Source organism: Botrytis sinoallii (assembly GCF_014898435.1).
Source record: "Botrytis sinoallii strain Bc 23 chromosome Unknown BSIN_040, whole genome shotgun sequence".
NCBI lineage: Eukaryota > Fungi > Ascomycota > Leotiomycetes > Helotiales > Sclerotiniaceae > Botrytis > Botrytis sinoallii.
The window spans coordinates 224,277-242,792 of NW_024066067.1; the positions used below are offsets into that span (position 1 = coordinate 224,277).

Sequence of the window (18,516 nt, forward strand, 5' to 3'; positions counted from 1 at the left end):
GCACTCGGCAGTGTTATCTAAACCTTAGTTTTGAGCACGAAGAGATACGTGATGAATAATCTTCATTGGCTTGTATATGTACTCGCCGTACTATAAATACATATATAAATGTGTATACAAATCCACCCTTATGAGTCCCAGAGTCTACATATCCATGTATCCTGTCCATGCAAATGCAACGCCAATGATATAGACGCCATCCAAACGCCTAGTGTTTCCTAAGAATCCCAAGTACTGTTCGCAATAGCCATTGCAAATTCGGTATCCCAAATCCTAGCACCGGCACCTCCAACGATTGTTTCAGAAGACTCTCTAGGAACCCGCGGTTTCATGCCATTAGGGTTCCGATCAACAATGACATCCATCCACGGTAGTGCTTTTCTTCTCCTTATCCTATGTATGTGATTTTGCGTGTGCATTCCCTCCAAAATAGCCTTTTCAATAGCACTCTTTTCGTCCTCGGAAAACCCCTCAAAGTCTGCCACATCAGAGTCCGGATCATCTCCCATCATTCCACTCTTTAAAATTAAAGTCTTTAGCCTTCTCCACTGATGACCCCAATCTACACCATATAAGTCCTGTAACGCCAAGGTCCAATCTATACATCCTTCCAGATCCAGGTATTCTAGTCCATAGACACCACTCGCTAATTTCTTCAAAACCAACGCCGACTCTGAAAATTCTTCATCCATAGTCTGGGTATGCAAACTACTAGCGACATATCGAAATTGACTTTTTCGGGAGGTTGGTGATCCCCAAAGATTGGTACTCGAGTTTGGTGTGAACGTAGGAGGGGGCCAGTAAGCCAGGGATAAATGCGTAATGGTCTTGAGATGAGGCGTGAGAGCTAGGAGACGAGACCAGGAGATCGAGGGTGGAGGATGAGAGAGCGATAGATGGGTGAGATGTGTAAGGGCTATGGGGAACGATCGAGGTATTGTATCTTCTTTGACCACGAAACTGTTTGTAAGAAGGGTTGAGAGCTGCTTCAAGCTGACTGATCTTCCTATTGAGCCACCAAGGTCAAGTCGGAAGAAATAATCATTGTTTCCCCCGGTAGACCTTTCATCAGCCTCTTCCTCCCAATCTTCTGCCTCTTCTTTGATCGGTCCCTCTACTACACTGTTATCCTGTATTGGCAATAGAAGTATATTCTTCAAGGCTTGAAATCCAATCCCTTCTTCTGGCCCATAGATCGCAATATAGCTTAAAAGCCCCATCCTCAAGGACACCGGCAACAATGCCAGATTGTTCGACTCGTAAACACTCATATTCTGCCAATCACTTGCCAATCTCTTCAAACAGGTTTCTAACAAACTCCTTCCTCCATTAGGCCCATTTCCATTTGTATCATCGCCTAGGCCAGGAAAATAGCCCACCCCTCTCGGAAATAACCTTCCTTCTTCACCCGAGCGGAATTGCCATCGCACATCAGGAGATTCGTGTGCACTTCCTTCTAGCCAACTTATGGGTGGTGCAGGACCAGCTGGTATGCGACGACCATTGGCGTCAAAGCGTCGGCTGCGTAGGGGTCTGCGAGGAGGGGGAGAGGGGGTTTCAGGTTGGGAGAGGAGATGACGAATTTGAGGTGGAAGGGTATGAGATGATGGACTGAGAGAAGAGGCCGCGCGGAGGTGTTCAGTAGGAGATATATTTAGTCTCCGGGCGGAATTTATCAAATCATTTACGGACGAAACATTGTTGTCTGTTGCACAATGCGCGCATTAGTTAAATGATGGGTTGAAGGGTGGCGGGGTACCATGGAGTTATTTCCAAGGGACGTACTTTGTGATGCCGATGTCGATGCAGAAGCATTGGAATTGAGTGATGGATGAACTGTACTCGCAGGTTTTGAATATTGTGGTGTGAACCTCTTTTTCGGCATGAAGAATGATTTTAATTGTTTTATTTGTTGTTTAGAATATGAAGAAGGTTGACAACGGGGGATGAGAGAGCAATGATGTAGTTATGTTGATGATTGCTCCAGCACGGTCCAGAATGGGCCATGGAGCTACCGATGGAGCTACAAGGTGAGAGGGTCAAGACTCAATACGGCGGAGATACCGAGGCCGATTTGGGTCATTCAGTATAAACCCCGAAAATAGATTTTTGTTTGAACTAAAAAGAAATTTTAGAATATATATAACGTGGTTTATCATCATGTGGGCCACTTTCACCTCAATTATCGTATTCAAATCCATATTATTTCACAACCATTAAATCAATTGATTGAAACTATTAAGAATCTAATAATCTAGGATCTATTATATTGTTTTAATAAGTTCTTGAATTTATGATCTGGTTTTCTATACTTACTACAATACCTATTAGAAAATACTTCCTTATTAGGATTTTCCTTATTTTGATACTCGTTATATTAAATCTGAATATTAATCTTTTATTAAGATAATATATTAAAAGCCTTTTATTCAATAAATACTCCTTCTTAATATAATTGGGTTTTTTTTTGCACATCAATATTTGCTTTATATCTTATTTGCTTTTCGAAATATACAAATCTCTATATTCAAAAGTATATTCTTATAAGCTAATCTCTTTATATTTTTAACTAGAATTAAATAATTTTAAATATAGATATAGAAAAGCTTGATTGATAATAAGTTATTTGAGATTTAATTAATATTGATTGAAAAAAAAGCTTTAATTGAATTATAAAGAGTTTAAAAGATTTATTAATTTAATTGAAAAAAGAGAACAGGGGGAGTAGATATATGAATTTGAATATTTAGTTTCGAAAGTATAGTTTTAGAATCAAAGGGTATTAAATCTATTCTTTAAAATCCTGATTTTATATTCTGAATTGTAATTAATTCTTTATATATAATTTTAAAAGCTATAAAGAATTTAATCTTTAAAATATAATTAATATATATCTTAATAAATCTATTAATTTGATTATTATATAAATGTTTCAGATTATCAAAACAATTTATATCAAGTAATTAATTAAATAATTTGAATATAATAATAAACCTAAGTATATAATATTGTTTTCTTTATAATATTCCTGAAAACCATTTAATTTATGGCTTTTATACCTATTTAGCATTAATATTCGATATTTGCTCTTTCTTTGATTCTTAATATACTTATTAAAGTATTTCAATTATTCTAAATCTATCTTATTATTTGTTTATCCATTAAATATAGATTTAATAATTTAATCCATAAAAAAACCAATTTCGGTATACTAATTGAAAAGATAAACCTATCCCTAAACTATTAAAAATAAAAGTATAGTCTCATCTTCCCTATTACTATATATAATCGCTATAGCCCATTCTCTATTATCTAATTATATTACCTTGCTTCTAACGTGGTTTATCATCGGGTCGCCAATATCACCGGGTCGCTACTTTTTTCACCATTCAATCATTTCAATTTCGTATTATTCAACAATTACTTAATCAATTGATTGAAACTATTAAGGATCTAATAATTTAGGGTCTATTATACTATTTTGACAAATTCTTGAATTGTAACCAGTTCTTTCACATATACTACAACATCAATTAGAAGATACTTTCCCATTAGAATTCCCCTTCTTTCATACTTGTCATATTGAATCTGAATATCAATCTTTTGTTGAAATAATATATCAAGAATCTCTTATCCAATAAATATTCCTCCTTAATATAATTGAATCTTTTTTGCACATCAATATTTACTTAATACTTCATTTACCTTTCAAAATATATGGTTTTTTGTACTCAGAAATGTATTCTCATAAACTAATCTCTCTATATTTTTAGTTAAAGCTAATATAGTTTCGAATATAAATATAGGAGAGTTTGATTGATACTGATCTATTCGAAATTTTACTAAAATTGATTGAAAAAAAGCTTCAATTAGATTGTGAAAGGTTTGAAAAATCCAAGGATCTAGATTGAAAGAAGGGGAAGTAGGTGTATGAATTCGAATATCTAACTTTGAGAGTATAGCTTCAGGATTAAATAGTATTAATCTAGTTTCCCGAAATCTAGTTTTTTATATTCTGAGATATAATTGATTATTGATATATAGTTTTGAAAGCTATAAAGAATTCAACCTTAGAGATATAGTTGATATGTGCTTTGATAAATCTATCAATTTGATTACTATATAAGCGTTTCAGGATATTAAAATATTCAATATCGAATGGTTGAGTTAAATAACTAGAATATGCTGGTAGCTTTACATATACTATATTATTTGCTTTATAATATGATTGAAAAGGTATTGATTTATGATTTTCGTATCCATCCAGCACTAACATTCAATATTTGCCCTTTCTTCGATGAATAGTATATTTGTTGAAATGCTTTAACCATTCTAATCCTATCTTATTATTCGTTCATTTATTGGAAATAGATTTAATAGCTCAATCTATAGAAAAATCGGTTTCGGTATACCAATTCGAAAAGTAGACTTATTCTTGAACTATCAGAAATGGAGATATAGTTTTACCCTCTCTATTATTATATATAATTGCTATAGCCTATTCTCGATTGTCTAGCTGTATTGCCTTGCTTTTGCTATTTCGTTTAGTATTAGTTACAACTATATAGGCAACTATAATCCCCATTATAAAGCCTGTTTTATCGAAATTATAGAAATCACAATCTTGAATATTATATTTCGTTTATATATTCACTACCATTTAAAACCACCTTTCAATAAGCTTAGGATTTTTATAAAAAGCTTTTTGAAAATCATAAATATAATTAAAACACATCTTTAATTCCATATAACACTTTACAAATCGATAAGCCCAAAGCTTTCCAACCTTTTTTACCCCTTGTGACTCAAGAATATAATTCGCTATATCTTTTATATCATTCAATTTAGGTGCAAACCCTTTATTATCCATATCAATTATATACTGAAAAAGTACTTTCTCTTCTAATTCAATTATTTTATACTCATTTGCTCGAGTTTCCATTTGATTGTTTCAACCATTGATTCTATCGCGTAGTGTAGATCGAGGTATTGAATAGACTTTCGCAGCTTTTGTAATTGTTAAATTTTAGACTTTCGAATAGCTTTAATAGCTAAGATGATTCGGGCTTCTTTTGATTATATTTCCATAATAATTCATTGAGATATCGCGAATTGGAATTGAAGTGGTTGAATAATGAAAAAAGTAGCAACCCGGTGATATTGGCGATCCGATAATAAACCACGTTATCCTTTTGTTCAGCATTAGTTATTATTATTCCAGGATATATTATACCCATTATAAAGTCTGTTTTATCGAATTATAGAAATCGCAATTGAGAATATTGTATTTCGCTTACATATTCGAAATTAATCGAAATCATTTCTTAATAAGCTTAGGATCTTTATAGAGAGCTTTTTAAAAGTCATAAATACAATTTAAAATATATCTTTAATTCGATTTAATATTTTATAAATCGATATACCCAGAGTTTTTCAACAGACTTTATATCTTTCGATTCAAGAATATGATTTGCTATATCTTTTACACTTTTGAGTTTAGGTAGAAATCCTTTTATCATCCATATCAATTATATATTAAATAATCACTTTCTCTTTCAATTCTATAATCTTATAGGTTTTATATTGATATTCTATATAAGGGGTTAAACTGTTTATTCTGTACTGAATTGTTATATACAGGATATTATATAGTTTAGTAGCTTTTCGAATACTTAATTTTTTGTCTTTTTGAATAATTTGAATAGCTAGAATGATTTGTGCTTAATCGCACCAGGATCGGCTCTACGATGGCTAGGCGTGTGGTTTGATTGCAAGCTCATATTCAAACAGCATATCGAAACGCGAGCAGCCAAAGGCCGGAAATTGGCTCACCACATTCAAGGGCTAGCCCAGATCACAAACGGACCCCTAGTAATATCCCTATGGAAAGTAGTGATCACTTGCTTATATCTAGTTCTATTCTATAGGGCAGAGGTATGATATATAGGACAAACAAAAACCACTGGATAGCACCAAGATGGGATACTAGTAGTAGTGAGCGTTCGATTAGAAGAAGCAATTCTAGTTATTAATAAGATTCTATGAATAACAATTAGAAAAGTCCTTCTAGTTTGGTGAATGATTCCGAATATAGTAATAATAAAGAACAACACTCTTCTATTAGCAAAAGTAGCACTAGAACAAATAAAATAGAGAGCAGTTCTTTATGTTCAAATTATTAATTCAAAATATTCTTTTTATTATTAAGGAATAAAAGTTATTTATTCCTTTAACAATAAGGAAGATTAATTATAATTAGCCAGAATAAAAATCTAGATAATCAATTAGTATCTTTTTCAAATCAAAAAGATAACTTTAGTAAAACCTTATTACACATCAGGATATCGAATGGATTTTATTAAAGACTTTACGAAAGAGGTAGTAGTAAAGCAGTTCCAAGAATAGTGAAACAAACACATACACGATCAGATCATTATATTCTCTGATGGATCGGAATAGACTGATAAGAATGATAGGCGAGTAGGATATGGATATGTTGTATACAGAAAACAAACAGTAATATATAAAGGAAACAATGGATTGCATTACAACTCTTATATATTCGATGCAAAAGCGATTGGGGTATACCGAGGTTTCCAAACAGCGATCAGAAATATCATCAGCATAAAATAAATGGAAATCTGTATATACATCAATAGTATATCGATAATATAAAGAATAAAAAACACAGCCTTTATCACATTACAATAAGCCTTCCTTAAATGCCAAAAACTAATGCAAACACATCTAATTCAAATCAAATGGTCACCAGGCTATATAGGGATTGAGGGGAATAAGCGAGTAGACATATTCGTTAATAAAAGAATAAGAAGATCAGCCTTAGAATATGCGAATCGATTTATAACAAGCAGTATCCGTTTTATAGCAAAAACCATTATGGAATTGGCAGCATAAGTGTGATGGATTAAATAAATACTAATGCTCTCCAAACAATATTAGAAATGGAATTCAAAGAACACAAATAAATACTTTAAGGAATTAGAACTCTCATAAGCAACTTTCTATTGTATACTAGCGATCCGCTCAGTATATAACAATTTCGAAAACTATTATTGACAATTTAAATACAAAAAAGTAATAATTCATTATTTATATAAAGTTGTTGGAAATCACATGTGTAGCACGTGTGTGGCACGTGCACACCACTATAAAACTCCTTCTTCGGACTTCCCGGATATATAGATTGGATATACATATTTCAATATATTACTCCTTATGCATAACTTGCTATCTATTTCTGACAGATTATGAGCGCCGCATTATTATAAGCTTCATTTTATACCTCTATATCCCCTGAGTTTCGAGTTCTCATTCCCCTACAGCTACCCCCACTCTTAACATTATAACAAACAAGACCACTATCAATACAATCCAAACAAAATAGAGAATACTAATCACTTTTAACAATCATAACTGGATAGACTTCTATGAAGCTATTCGAACTGCTATGATAGCAGTATCTATACTGTCCCTATGCACAGGGAGAAGCGTAAAACCAGTGAGCGGTCGAGCCAATATTGCTGAATGGGATAGAAAAGTAGGAATTGCATTTTCTATCATCAATTCCTATATTATTTCTATATACTACTCTCAACTCATATATACAATCGATACAGAAGATATTACAAAAACCTGAACAAAACTCTTAATGTTTAATAATAATACAAACCTTCAACACGCTCAGAATCTCCGGCAACAGTTCATCCACAAGCAATTCGACCCTAAAACAGAGACGATTCAATTCTTCTTCGATCGACTCCTCGACTATCAACATAAATTATCTACAACAACACAACCTCTATCCGAAATAGAGGTCTACTCTCATCTTTTGAGTACACTACCAGATACAGAAGTCTAACAGATATAGCAAAACTTTATTACATCATCAAATATGAATACACAAAACGCACTATATGCCTTATAACAAGCTGAGAGAATTCCTTGAAGTACAACAAGTCATTCAGCAACAGCTAATACTATACAAGGAAATATAAGAGGAAGAAGTAATAAGAGAGCTCGAGGAAGGGGCAAAAAAGGATATGGAGAATATTATAGGAATGGAAGAAAATATACACTTAAGAAAGGCAACAATACTTCGCCAAGTTCTGGCAAAACTATCAAGGCTGGATCTTATACTTGCAAATTCTGTAAGAAGAAAGGATACTGGCAAGATGCTTGTTGGGAGTATAATAAAGTCAGAGAAGCCTGGTATTCAAATAAAAATACTGAGAATGATGGTTTTGCGCAAGTAGCTATAGCAAACGAATATACTGGTTCCCTATATCCTAATATTGCAATGTATATCAAAGTCCAAAATGATATATGGATTCTTGATTCGGGAGCCTCTCATTACTTCACTGGTTCCATTGAAAATCTCTCTAATGTTATACAATAGGATACTCCACGAAGAATCAAAACTACAAACAATGCATATTCTATAAGCATTGTATACGGAACAGCCATTATTGGAAACTCTATATTAAGAGATATCTGGTATATCAAGGACTTTTGGAATAATCAATTCATTTCAGTTCGAACACTTGCCGAAACAAGTAGAAAAGTCATTTTCGAAGAGGGTTCAGCGTTATGCTGGAAAAATGGTCAGCTAGAAATGACTGCAAAACATATCAATGACAGTTATATTGTCCGATAACCATTTATTCAACAAGCATATATGATGGATACAAACTCAGAAACAGAAGAGATTGATGCGAATAATAATAAAGCTGAGATTATACATCAACGCTTAGATTATCTCAACTATAACCAGATGGACAAGCTAAAGAAAGCTTCAAATGAATTGCACTACACTAAAAGAAAGAAAAGTGCTGGTCGAAAAGCTTGTGAGCCTTGCCTTGCAGGAAGGATGAATGAGCATTTCAACAAACACATAGCTATCTATATATCTACAAAACTATAATACTTATATATAGATCTATTAGGGATTCAAGAATCTTCTGAAAATGGAAATAGATACTTTATTGTAGTTGTTGATAATACAACAAAAGGAACTTGACTTAGATTCACAAAGGATAAATCTGCAGAGACTGTTGTACTTATATTGATGGATCTTATTAATCAGATTAAGAAAGAGTTCAATTGTAAGGTTGCTATTATTAGAGCAGACAACGGGAAAGGTGAATTTGGAACATTCTTTCAAACAGAGATTAGAAAGAGAGGATTGATATTCGAACCCTCACCCCCTGGAAAGCACTTTATGAATGGAGTAGCCGAAAAGAAGATTCAAGATATTAATACTACAGCGAGATCGCTGTTGAGCGAATCAGGTATCAAGTCTAGTATGTGGAAATTCATTGTCAAATATGCTGTGTATTTGAAGAACAGATTATCTACCAAAGCACTACTTTTTGGAGAGGTAGGAACGCTTTTTATATCGATAATATCATATGAGGCTATGTATAGCAGACAGTCTGACTTTAAGAAGCTCAGGATATTCGGTTGTAAAGCGTAAACCAGGAACCCCCAGCAACCAGGCCTGATGACTAAGAAATTCGAGTCTAGAGTATTTAAAGGAAAATATATTATGATTGGAATGAATGGAAATAACATCTATCGCCTCCTCAATCTTTGTACTAAAATTATTACTAGAATAGTAGATGCTGACTTCAATGAATACAGATATCTATTTAAAGAACTCAAAGAAGAGAGCATTCCAGAACCGCTTGGGATAGAGAGGAAAAGGAAATCTCATTTATATGATAAGCAAAAGGCTACGAAAAGAAGGGTGCAATTGGTAGTACAAGAAGATGTATAAGAAAATGTATATATCAATGAGCAAGAGGAAACTCAGATCCAAAATGAGCGAGAGGAAGCTCGGATCTATCCTTCGCGAATGCTACGGTAGCGACAATTATAGGGAATTGAATATCTAGTATAAAATGTGCAAGTACCTTTATTTTCAAGATAAAGAGTATAAGTAGTTGTAGAGATTCCAAGAGCTAGACCTGTTCCGACAGCTGCTCTAGTCTGAGATGCTCTGAATGAAAGTTGTAAGAAATGGTTGAGAAAGATCTTTAGTGATCAGATTGTTCAGCATATAGTTGTACTGTACACTACCTTTGCATATTCTGAAAATCTTCCAGTTAGTAATTATAATTCAATACTTGAGGAATCAATAAAGTTCGAAAATACTATACAAAGGAATGCCCAAGTATAAATAAAAGCAATCAAAAATGAATTGTAGAGTCTCAAGGATAATGGTACCTTCGAAATCATAAATGGAGTTGTATCCACAAGCCGAAAGCTATTAAGTAATAAATACGTTCTAAGAAATAAACTAGATTGCTTTAATAAGTTGACTAAAAGAAAAGCAAGACTAATAATCAAGGAGTATCTTCAAGAATATAGAATAGATTACTAAGAGACTTTCGCTGATGTGGCAAGGTACTCAATATTGCGTACTTTACTGGCAAAAGCTGTAGTAGAAGATCTAAAAATCGATAATATGGATGTTGATATTGCTTTCTTGAATAGTAAGTTAACGAATATAGAAATCCTTATGGAAATACTAGAATTTTTCGAAGAAATCTTTTCTAAAATCAAACTCAAAAGCAAATCATATTTCAAATTGAAAAAGTCACTTTATAGCCTAAAACAAGTGCCAAGAGTTTAATAGACTGTAATTCGAAAATTCTTTAAAGAGATTGAACTTAAAGAATCGATAGCGGATCCGAATCTTTTTATAGGAAAGGGAGTGTATATCCTACTATATATAGATGATCTGCTGATAATAGGAAATCGCATTAATGTGAATTCGATGAAAAAGACAATCGAAAGTCGATGGAAATGCAAAGACTTAGGCGAAACCAATATGTTTCTAGGCATTCAAATAGAACGATATCGACGAGATCGATTACTTAAGATATACTAATCGAATTATATGAAAAAGATCTTGCAAAGATTTGGGATCGACTTTACTAACATAAAAGATTTGCCCTTACCTCCTGGTACAGTTATACAAAATGCAAACGAAAATGAACTCCTTTGTTAAAACGATATAATACTATATCTTCAGATTATTAATAACACTATCTATCTCTCGAACTATACTCGATTTGATATAATATACACCATTGGCCAGTTTGCTTGTATTATGTATATACTAGGGGAAAGTCATTTAGTGCTTGCAAAACACTTGCTTTAATATCTTGCTGGCATATATTCAGTGGGCACAGTCTATTCAAATCGACTAAACATACTTGTATACGAATATCGAGCTTATACAGATTCGACTTGGGGATCTACAGCTGATAGGAAATCTGTTCAAGGAGTAGCTCTCATCAGATATAGAGGAGCTATAGTATGGTCTTCAACGAAACAGAAATCAACATCTCTCTATACAATAGAAGCTGAGATTATAGCAGCAAACAAGGGTGCAAAAGAATTAGCTTGGATGGAAAAGCTAGTGAAAGATTTAGGAGAACGCTTTGAGGAAAAGCCCTTTATTCCAACTTTATATTGCGACAACACTAGTGGAGTTGATTGGATATAAGAGAATAAGTTCCATAATAAAGCAAAGCATATTAATATTCGATGACACTATATTCGAAAAGATATGGTTGATACCAAAAGACTACATATCGTATGGATTCCAGGAATTGAACAGACAGCCGATATCCTTACAAAACAGCTCACATACCCTGGCTTTATAATTCATGGAAAAGGTCTAGGATTGGATCTGGAATGCTGAACACGAATGTGTCAAAGAGAGTCAATAGTTGCATTTGGTCAAATCAGTCACCTTGGTCGATTTGGTTGATTTAACTCAAATTGACCAAATTGACCAAATTGATCATTTTAAGAAAACCATGTGGGGTAACAGATAAGCTGAAGGTCTGTTCACATGAGATTGGATTTGGGTCGTTTATTATACTAAAAAGGTGACCCTATGATCCAAAGATAACGAATTCGAAGCAATCCGTTGGTATACATACGAAGAGGATTTTACAAAAGCAGATTGATATTTGAACTGCTAGATGGATTGGATCCGACCTAATATAGACAGGGAAAACAGGATTCAGACAAAGAGTACTCTTGTACTGCGATACGATATTAAATCGTAGGGCTGTCGAACTCCACTGGAAATATAGACATTACAGGCAACTTTGGAACGTTGGTATTGTTGCAGGAGTTAATGAGGCTCTTCACAAATATATATATATAGAGAGTTTATATGATTTAGATAATAGATTCCTATTATAAAGAGGATGTTGGAAATCACATGTGTAGCATGTGTGTGGTATGTGCACATCATTATAAAACTCCTTCTTCGGACTTCCCGGATATATAGATTGGATATACATATTTCAATATATCACTCCTTATGCGTAACTTGCTGTCTATTTCTGACAAAAGTATTCAAATCCCCTAAGCATATTATATATTACCATAAAGTCCTTGCGATCTATAAAACCTGGCCCCCAGATATCAAGCCCAAATACCCATTCTGCAATCAAACAATTCAAGAACAATTATTGAAACAGTTAATATATATACCAACCAAATTCACTAAATTTATTACTATAACAGATTTTTATAAAAGCATATACCCTAAAATGCTATCAGAAGAATAGAAGGAGAAAAGGAAAGGGATTGATTAATCCAAATGAATATAAACAGGGAATAAGAGGGAATAGATTTAGAAAAACTATGTGAAAGAAAATTAAAGTATGCGATATACCATCTTGCAATAGAATGTATATAAAAGCTATTTTTATAGAATAAAATAATTTTCAAATAAATATTATATAGGAGATCAGAAAGCGTACACGGAGACACTTAGAGGATCGAAGACAAAAACACAAGTGCACTAGCCATCGCTTGGAAGGCTACTGAGGGTATTAAGACCCTATCCCTAGGAAAGGGGGATCATATAAATTAGAAGATCATCCCACAGTTAGCCCAACCGTAATGCCCCCTGGGAGGCTCGCCTATACGGCCCGGTTGAAAATTACTAATAATAATAATAATAATAATAATAATAATAATAATGATTTGTGCTTCTTTATTAATCGTTTTCATAATGGATTGTTAATAAATTGCGTGTTAAAGTAAAGAGATAATAATTGAGGTGAAAGTGGCCCACATGATGATATGGCCCACATGATGATAAACCACGTTAGTATATTTATAGAAATCTTATAAAGAAAGATACAATTCAATTTTATTGAAGATTTTTTATAAGATAAATTATATTATTAAATAATCCTTAAAATTAGCTTTATTTATTTGTTTTTAAAATCTATTTTCAAATAGTTTTTCTTATAATATATAAACTACTTCAAAATAAATAAAACAAACTTAATAAGAATTCCTTATCTCAAGTTCGAGTTTAAACTTATCTCACTTAAATTATATAACTAATATAACTTTAGTTAGTTTCTATAATATTAAAACAATATATTCAATTCAATATACAATCTTAAGTAATTTGATAAAATAAAAAATAAAAATATTAAACCATTAATTAAAAAGAAATATATCAATCGATTCCTTGAATTCTAATTAATAATTATAACGTAGTTTAACACCGAGTGGCCCATATCACCAAGTGGCCCACTTTCACCTCAATTTACACCTTTCTCTTTCAATATGCGTTTATCAATAACCTATAATGAATTCGAATAATCAAAAAGCTCGTATACTCCTCGCTATTGAATTTATTTATAAAGATAAAAAACTAAGCATTCGAAAAGCTGCTATACTTTATAATATCTTTTATACAACTCTTCGATATAGAATAGAAGGTTTACCTCTTTATACAGAAACTCGAGCTAATAGTTATAAGATTACAGAATTAGAAAAAGAGGTGATTATTTAATATATATTTGATATATATTTAAAAGGATTCCTATTGAAATTAAAGAATATGGAAAATATAGCGAATTATATTTTTGAATCGAAAAATATAAAATATATTGGAAAGCTTTAGGTGTATTGATTTATAAAGTATTAAATCGAATTAAAGATATGTTTTAATTATGTTTATAACTTTCAAAGAGCTTTTTGTGAGAATCTTAAGCTTATTGAAGAGTAGTTTCGATTAGTTATAAATATGTGAGCAAAATATAGTATTTTGAATAAAGATTTCTATAATTTCAATGAAATAGGCTTTATAATGGGGATTATATATATAACAATAATTGTTATTAGTATTAAGAAATATAATAGAAGTAAATCAGTATAATCAGGCAATCGAGAATGGGTTATAGTAATAATATATGGAAATAGAGAGGGTAATATTATTCCTTTATTTTTAATAATTCAGGGACAGGTTCATCTCTTCAATTGGTATATCGAAATAAATCTTTCTGTAGAATAGGCTATTAAATCTATATCTAATAAATAAACAAACAATGAAACAGGTTTAGAATGATTAAAACACTTTAATAAGTATATTAAGAATCAAAGAAAGAACAAATATCGAATATTGGTATTAGATAGGTATAAAAGCTATAAATCAATACCATTTCAGAACTATTATAAAGAGAATAATATTAAATATATATATCTATCATTACATTCAAATCATTTAACCCAGCTATTTGATATTGACTATTTTAGTAATCTGAAACGTTTATATAATAATCAAATTGATAAATTTATCAAAACATATATCAATCATATTTCAAAGGTTGAATTTTTTATAGCTTTTAAAACTGTATATAAAGAATCAATCACCTTTTAGAATATAAAAGCAGGATTTCAAGAAACAAGTTTAATCCTATTTAATCCTAAAGCTGTATTCTCGAAATTAGATATTCGAATTCGTATATTTACTCCCTCCTCTTTCAATCTAAATTAATAGATCTTTCAAACCCCTTATAATCCAATTGAAACTTTTTTTTAATCAATATTAATTAAATCTCGAATAACTCATTATTAATCAAATTTCTTTATATCTATATTTGAGATTGTATTAGCTTTAGTTAAAGGTATAAGAGATTAGTTTATAAGAATATATTTTTAAATATAGAGATCTGTATATTTTAGCCAGTAAATGAGGTATTAAATAAATATCGATATACGAAAAAAAATCTAATTATATTAAGGAGGAATGCTTATTGGATAAAAGGCTTTGATATATTATTTTAATAAGAGATTGATATTCAGATAAATATAATGAGTGTTAAAAGGGAGGAATTTTAATAGAAAAGCATTTTCTAATCGATATTATAGTAAATACGGAAAGATAGGATATAATACAAGAACTTATCAAATTAATATAATAGATTCTAGATTATTAGATTCTTAATAGTTTTAATCAATTAATTCAATTGTTATTGAATAATATGAATTTGAAAGTATAAATTGAGGTGAAAGTGGGCCACTCGGTGTTAAACTACGTTATATCTTTTCTTTTTACTTTATTTATTCCTTGAAGGTTGTATATTGAATTGAATATTTTTCTATTAAATACATCACTAAATTCTAAATCCGTTTTTAGCTCAAGCAAAATCTATTTTTAGGGTTTATGTCAAATGATTCAAATCAGCCTCGGTAGGAGACCTAGAACCCGGCAAGCTTAACATTTACAGCACAGTAATAAATACGCGAGCCCGCGAGATGGATGAAGGGGTCACGGAGAATGGGTTTGATGTACAAAGTAGTCAATAATGGACTTCTCATTGGGGATTGTACGTCTTGTATTGGTGATGTGACTCGGAATCCTTATTATGAATCATGGTAATCACTCCACATTACTAATGCTAATATCTAGGTATTTCGGAGCCGTTGACTCATTTTGACCTAAAATATTATACATGACAGTAAGACTGAAAGAAATTGGCATGGAGTCATACAATGCATTACAATTGATCAAAGGGATGCCCGTCCAATGTGAATAGGCCTTCATGCTCAAATCATACCAAGAGATTTCTGTTCCGTAGATTGAGTTGAGTCTTTGATGCTTGACTGCATTACAGAATACTTCCCCTGACTATCTTGAATCGAAATACTCCAAGGTGTTCGAATTGCTTTTAGTGATTATTGAGGTGCGAATTTATCCGCCCTCGAGTCGCATCACATGATCAAGCTAGCCTTTTAATCGTTAGATTTATTAGAACCACTTACGAAAACATAATACCACCCCTTGATTTGACCATTCGTTTTCACACGTTAAAGAGAATACATGGTCATAGTAGATCTCGGTGTAGAGTTCATCGTATGTCGAATGCACTAATGAAAGGTGTCTTGTATGTTTCAAATCTGACATACAACTTGCTAGTTCTGTCCTATCTCAGTGTCGAATAATTTCTCCTTGCTTGTGATAATTAGTGAGTTACCTCTGTTAGCGAAACAACAAACAGAAATTAACTACCTTTGAGGGGACTTCAATCATTCAGATCTCTTATGGTCTCATATTAAATGCATTCAATTCCAATCAGTAATATTAAGAAGGCTCAATGTCTTGTTTCATTCTCTCAGATTTCATTATTTGATTTGGAATCAATTTATAATTCAAATGAATAAATGAGATTGAGAGTGATCATTTTCCGTCTGTTTTCTCGCTAATACAGAGGTTAACCTTATCATGAACTACGATGTGAGAAGGTGAGGTTGGAATTTAACACAGACCAAGCGCTATATAACCGCCACCCCTTCATTCCCACTTATATCACATCGCAGAAATTTACAAGTTCTACCCCTTCAACCATGAGATGCTCTATCCTCTGCTGATTTGATCAAGCGCTTATCCGATCTAAGAAGCATGTACTACTAGCAATGTGAACTTGAACACGAATTCACTTGTGTTCACGACAGTTTTGATCGAAAATTCGAAATCGGGGGCTCAAGGCTGTGAGGAGAAGTCAGATTCTTCAACATTTCATCCGAGTCAGCCAATGTTGTCTGCAAACGGCAGTGCTCTGCCTTACCTTATTTGGTTGCATCAACAGGAGCCTGATTTGTAGCAAATTCTATTCATGGCCTTCGCTCTAGTTCTGCAGAGGTTATTTGATCGGGACAGCTGCTTGGTGAACTCATTCGTGCAGGGACAATGAATCAGCAGAATTCAAATAATTCATTTGGCATACAGCTGCATACACGTTTTATGTGGCTTCGGAAGTGTTCCGAGCTCGGGTACCAGAAACGAGCAACTTCTGCGCCGCTGACTACAAACGGTGCATACACGTGAGAGTAATCAGCTGATTGTCAATTGCAAGAGATCTTTGCCTGATAAATGTTGAGTAATTGAGTACTGGTTCTGGTAATCATTTGTTTGCCAAACGAGATGCATGCTCGTAAGTTCTTTCTGGTCGACTCTCGCAGCATAGAACTCGTACTCATTACACCACCTTCAATGAGAAAGCCCTCACAGAAATCTATAAAGACCAACGAGTCGCACACTCATTTTCAGAGACTGCAACAAAGTTCATCAGAACACGTTCCCATCGCATTTTTCATACACCGTCTGACTTGATATCCAACATGCTTTCCAGCAAGCCAAAAATAACAGCTCTTGGGCTCTCTCTACTCCCAGCCAGCCTGGCTCAACTTTCGGATCTTTCTGTCTTTCCTCCTGGTGGTCCTGGAACGATTCTGGTCACCTTGAATGGACATGGCGCTTCCACCGGTTGCCTTAATGACCAAGGTCTATGGACTGTGAAAGACACCTGTGCTAGCTTTGAAGGTAATGGTCAAGGTGGACTCGGATCGGATCTAGGATATATCATCCTCGATTCCAGCTCGAGTATAGTCACAACGACTGGTACCTGGAGCACTGCATGGGTCGGAACACATATTAATCAAGGCGTAAGTAACATATGTCTACAATCATAGTATGGAATTATGATACTAAAAGATTCTCCCTTTGTAGAGAGATGCTATTTTGCTCCAAGCACAAATCGGAACAACCGGAGCCGCGCCGTGGGGAGGACCTTTATGGTACGCTAATGCACAACCCGACGACACATCCAATGTCGCGCTCAACGGTCATTCCATCACCGATTCTGTCCAGGTTACATTGACCTTCAATTCTACTTTCATTGCCTCTTAGGGCTCGAAGAGGATGGGTTTTTGGCGGTACATGGGAAGTAAGACGAAGAGGTTACAGAAAATACGAGGGTGTACTTGGAGACTCTCAAACGTGGATGTATTCTCATTTAAAGGATAAATCTTCATGTCAAGTAGCTTTATGAAGAGGACCCACGTTTTCTTCCTCATTTCTCTTACTTATAAATATGAATGATGTGGATTTGACTCAATAGGCTGCATCTTTGCTTCTGAAAGTACAGTAAGCTGATCAGGTTGGGTGATGTTTTTGAGGGTTAGTAAACTTCACGATTCACAATCACAATCGCAATCCGTCAAATGCCGGGCATTTCCCAACTTCCTAGGTTGGTCTGATTATCTACCTTGAGTGTTCAAAATGAATCGATCATACTCTGTGGAAGGAAATCTCTCACTGAAAGTATCAAGAGTAGCAAATCCATAAAACGGGCGAGGTAATCATTACTTTTCTGGATTTAAAAAAGC

At 33.2% G+C, this 18,516-nt stretch overlaps 2 protein-coding genes across 2 annotated transcripts; one reads left to right on the forward strand and one right to left on the reverse strand.

Moving 5' to 3' along the window:
- Positions 1-218: 218 nt before the first annotated feature.
- On the reverse strand, positions 219-1,885 carry EAF02_012132 (uncharacterized protein; the record flags this gene model as incomplete). The annotated part of the gene is made up of 2 exons (XM_038908180.1): positions 219-1,705; positions 1,786-1,885. 2 exons carry the CDS (start codon positions 1,883-1,885, stop codon positions 219-221), a joined length of 1,587 nt encoding a protein of 528 aa, XP_038752081.1.
- A 15,584-nt stretch (positions 1,886-17,469) lies between these two features.
- EAF02_012133 (uncharacterized protein) lies at positions 17,470-18,037 on the forward strand (the record flags this gene model as incomplete). The annotated part of the gene is made up of 2 exons (XM_038908181.1): positions 17,470-17,793; positions 17,858-18,037. The coding sequence occupies 2 exons, from the start codon at positions 17,470-17,472 to the stop codon at positions 18,035-18,037; spliced, it is 504 nt and encodes a 167-aa protein (XP_038752082.1).
- Positions 18,038-18,516: the final 479 nt, after the last annotated feature.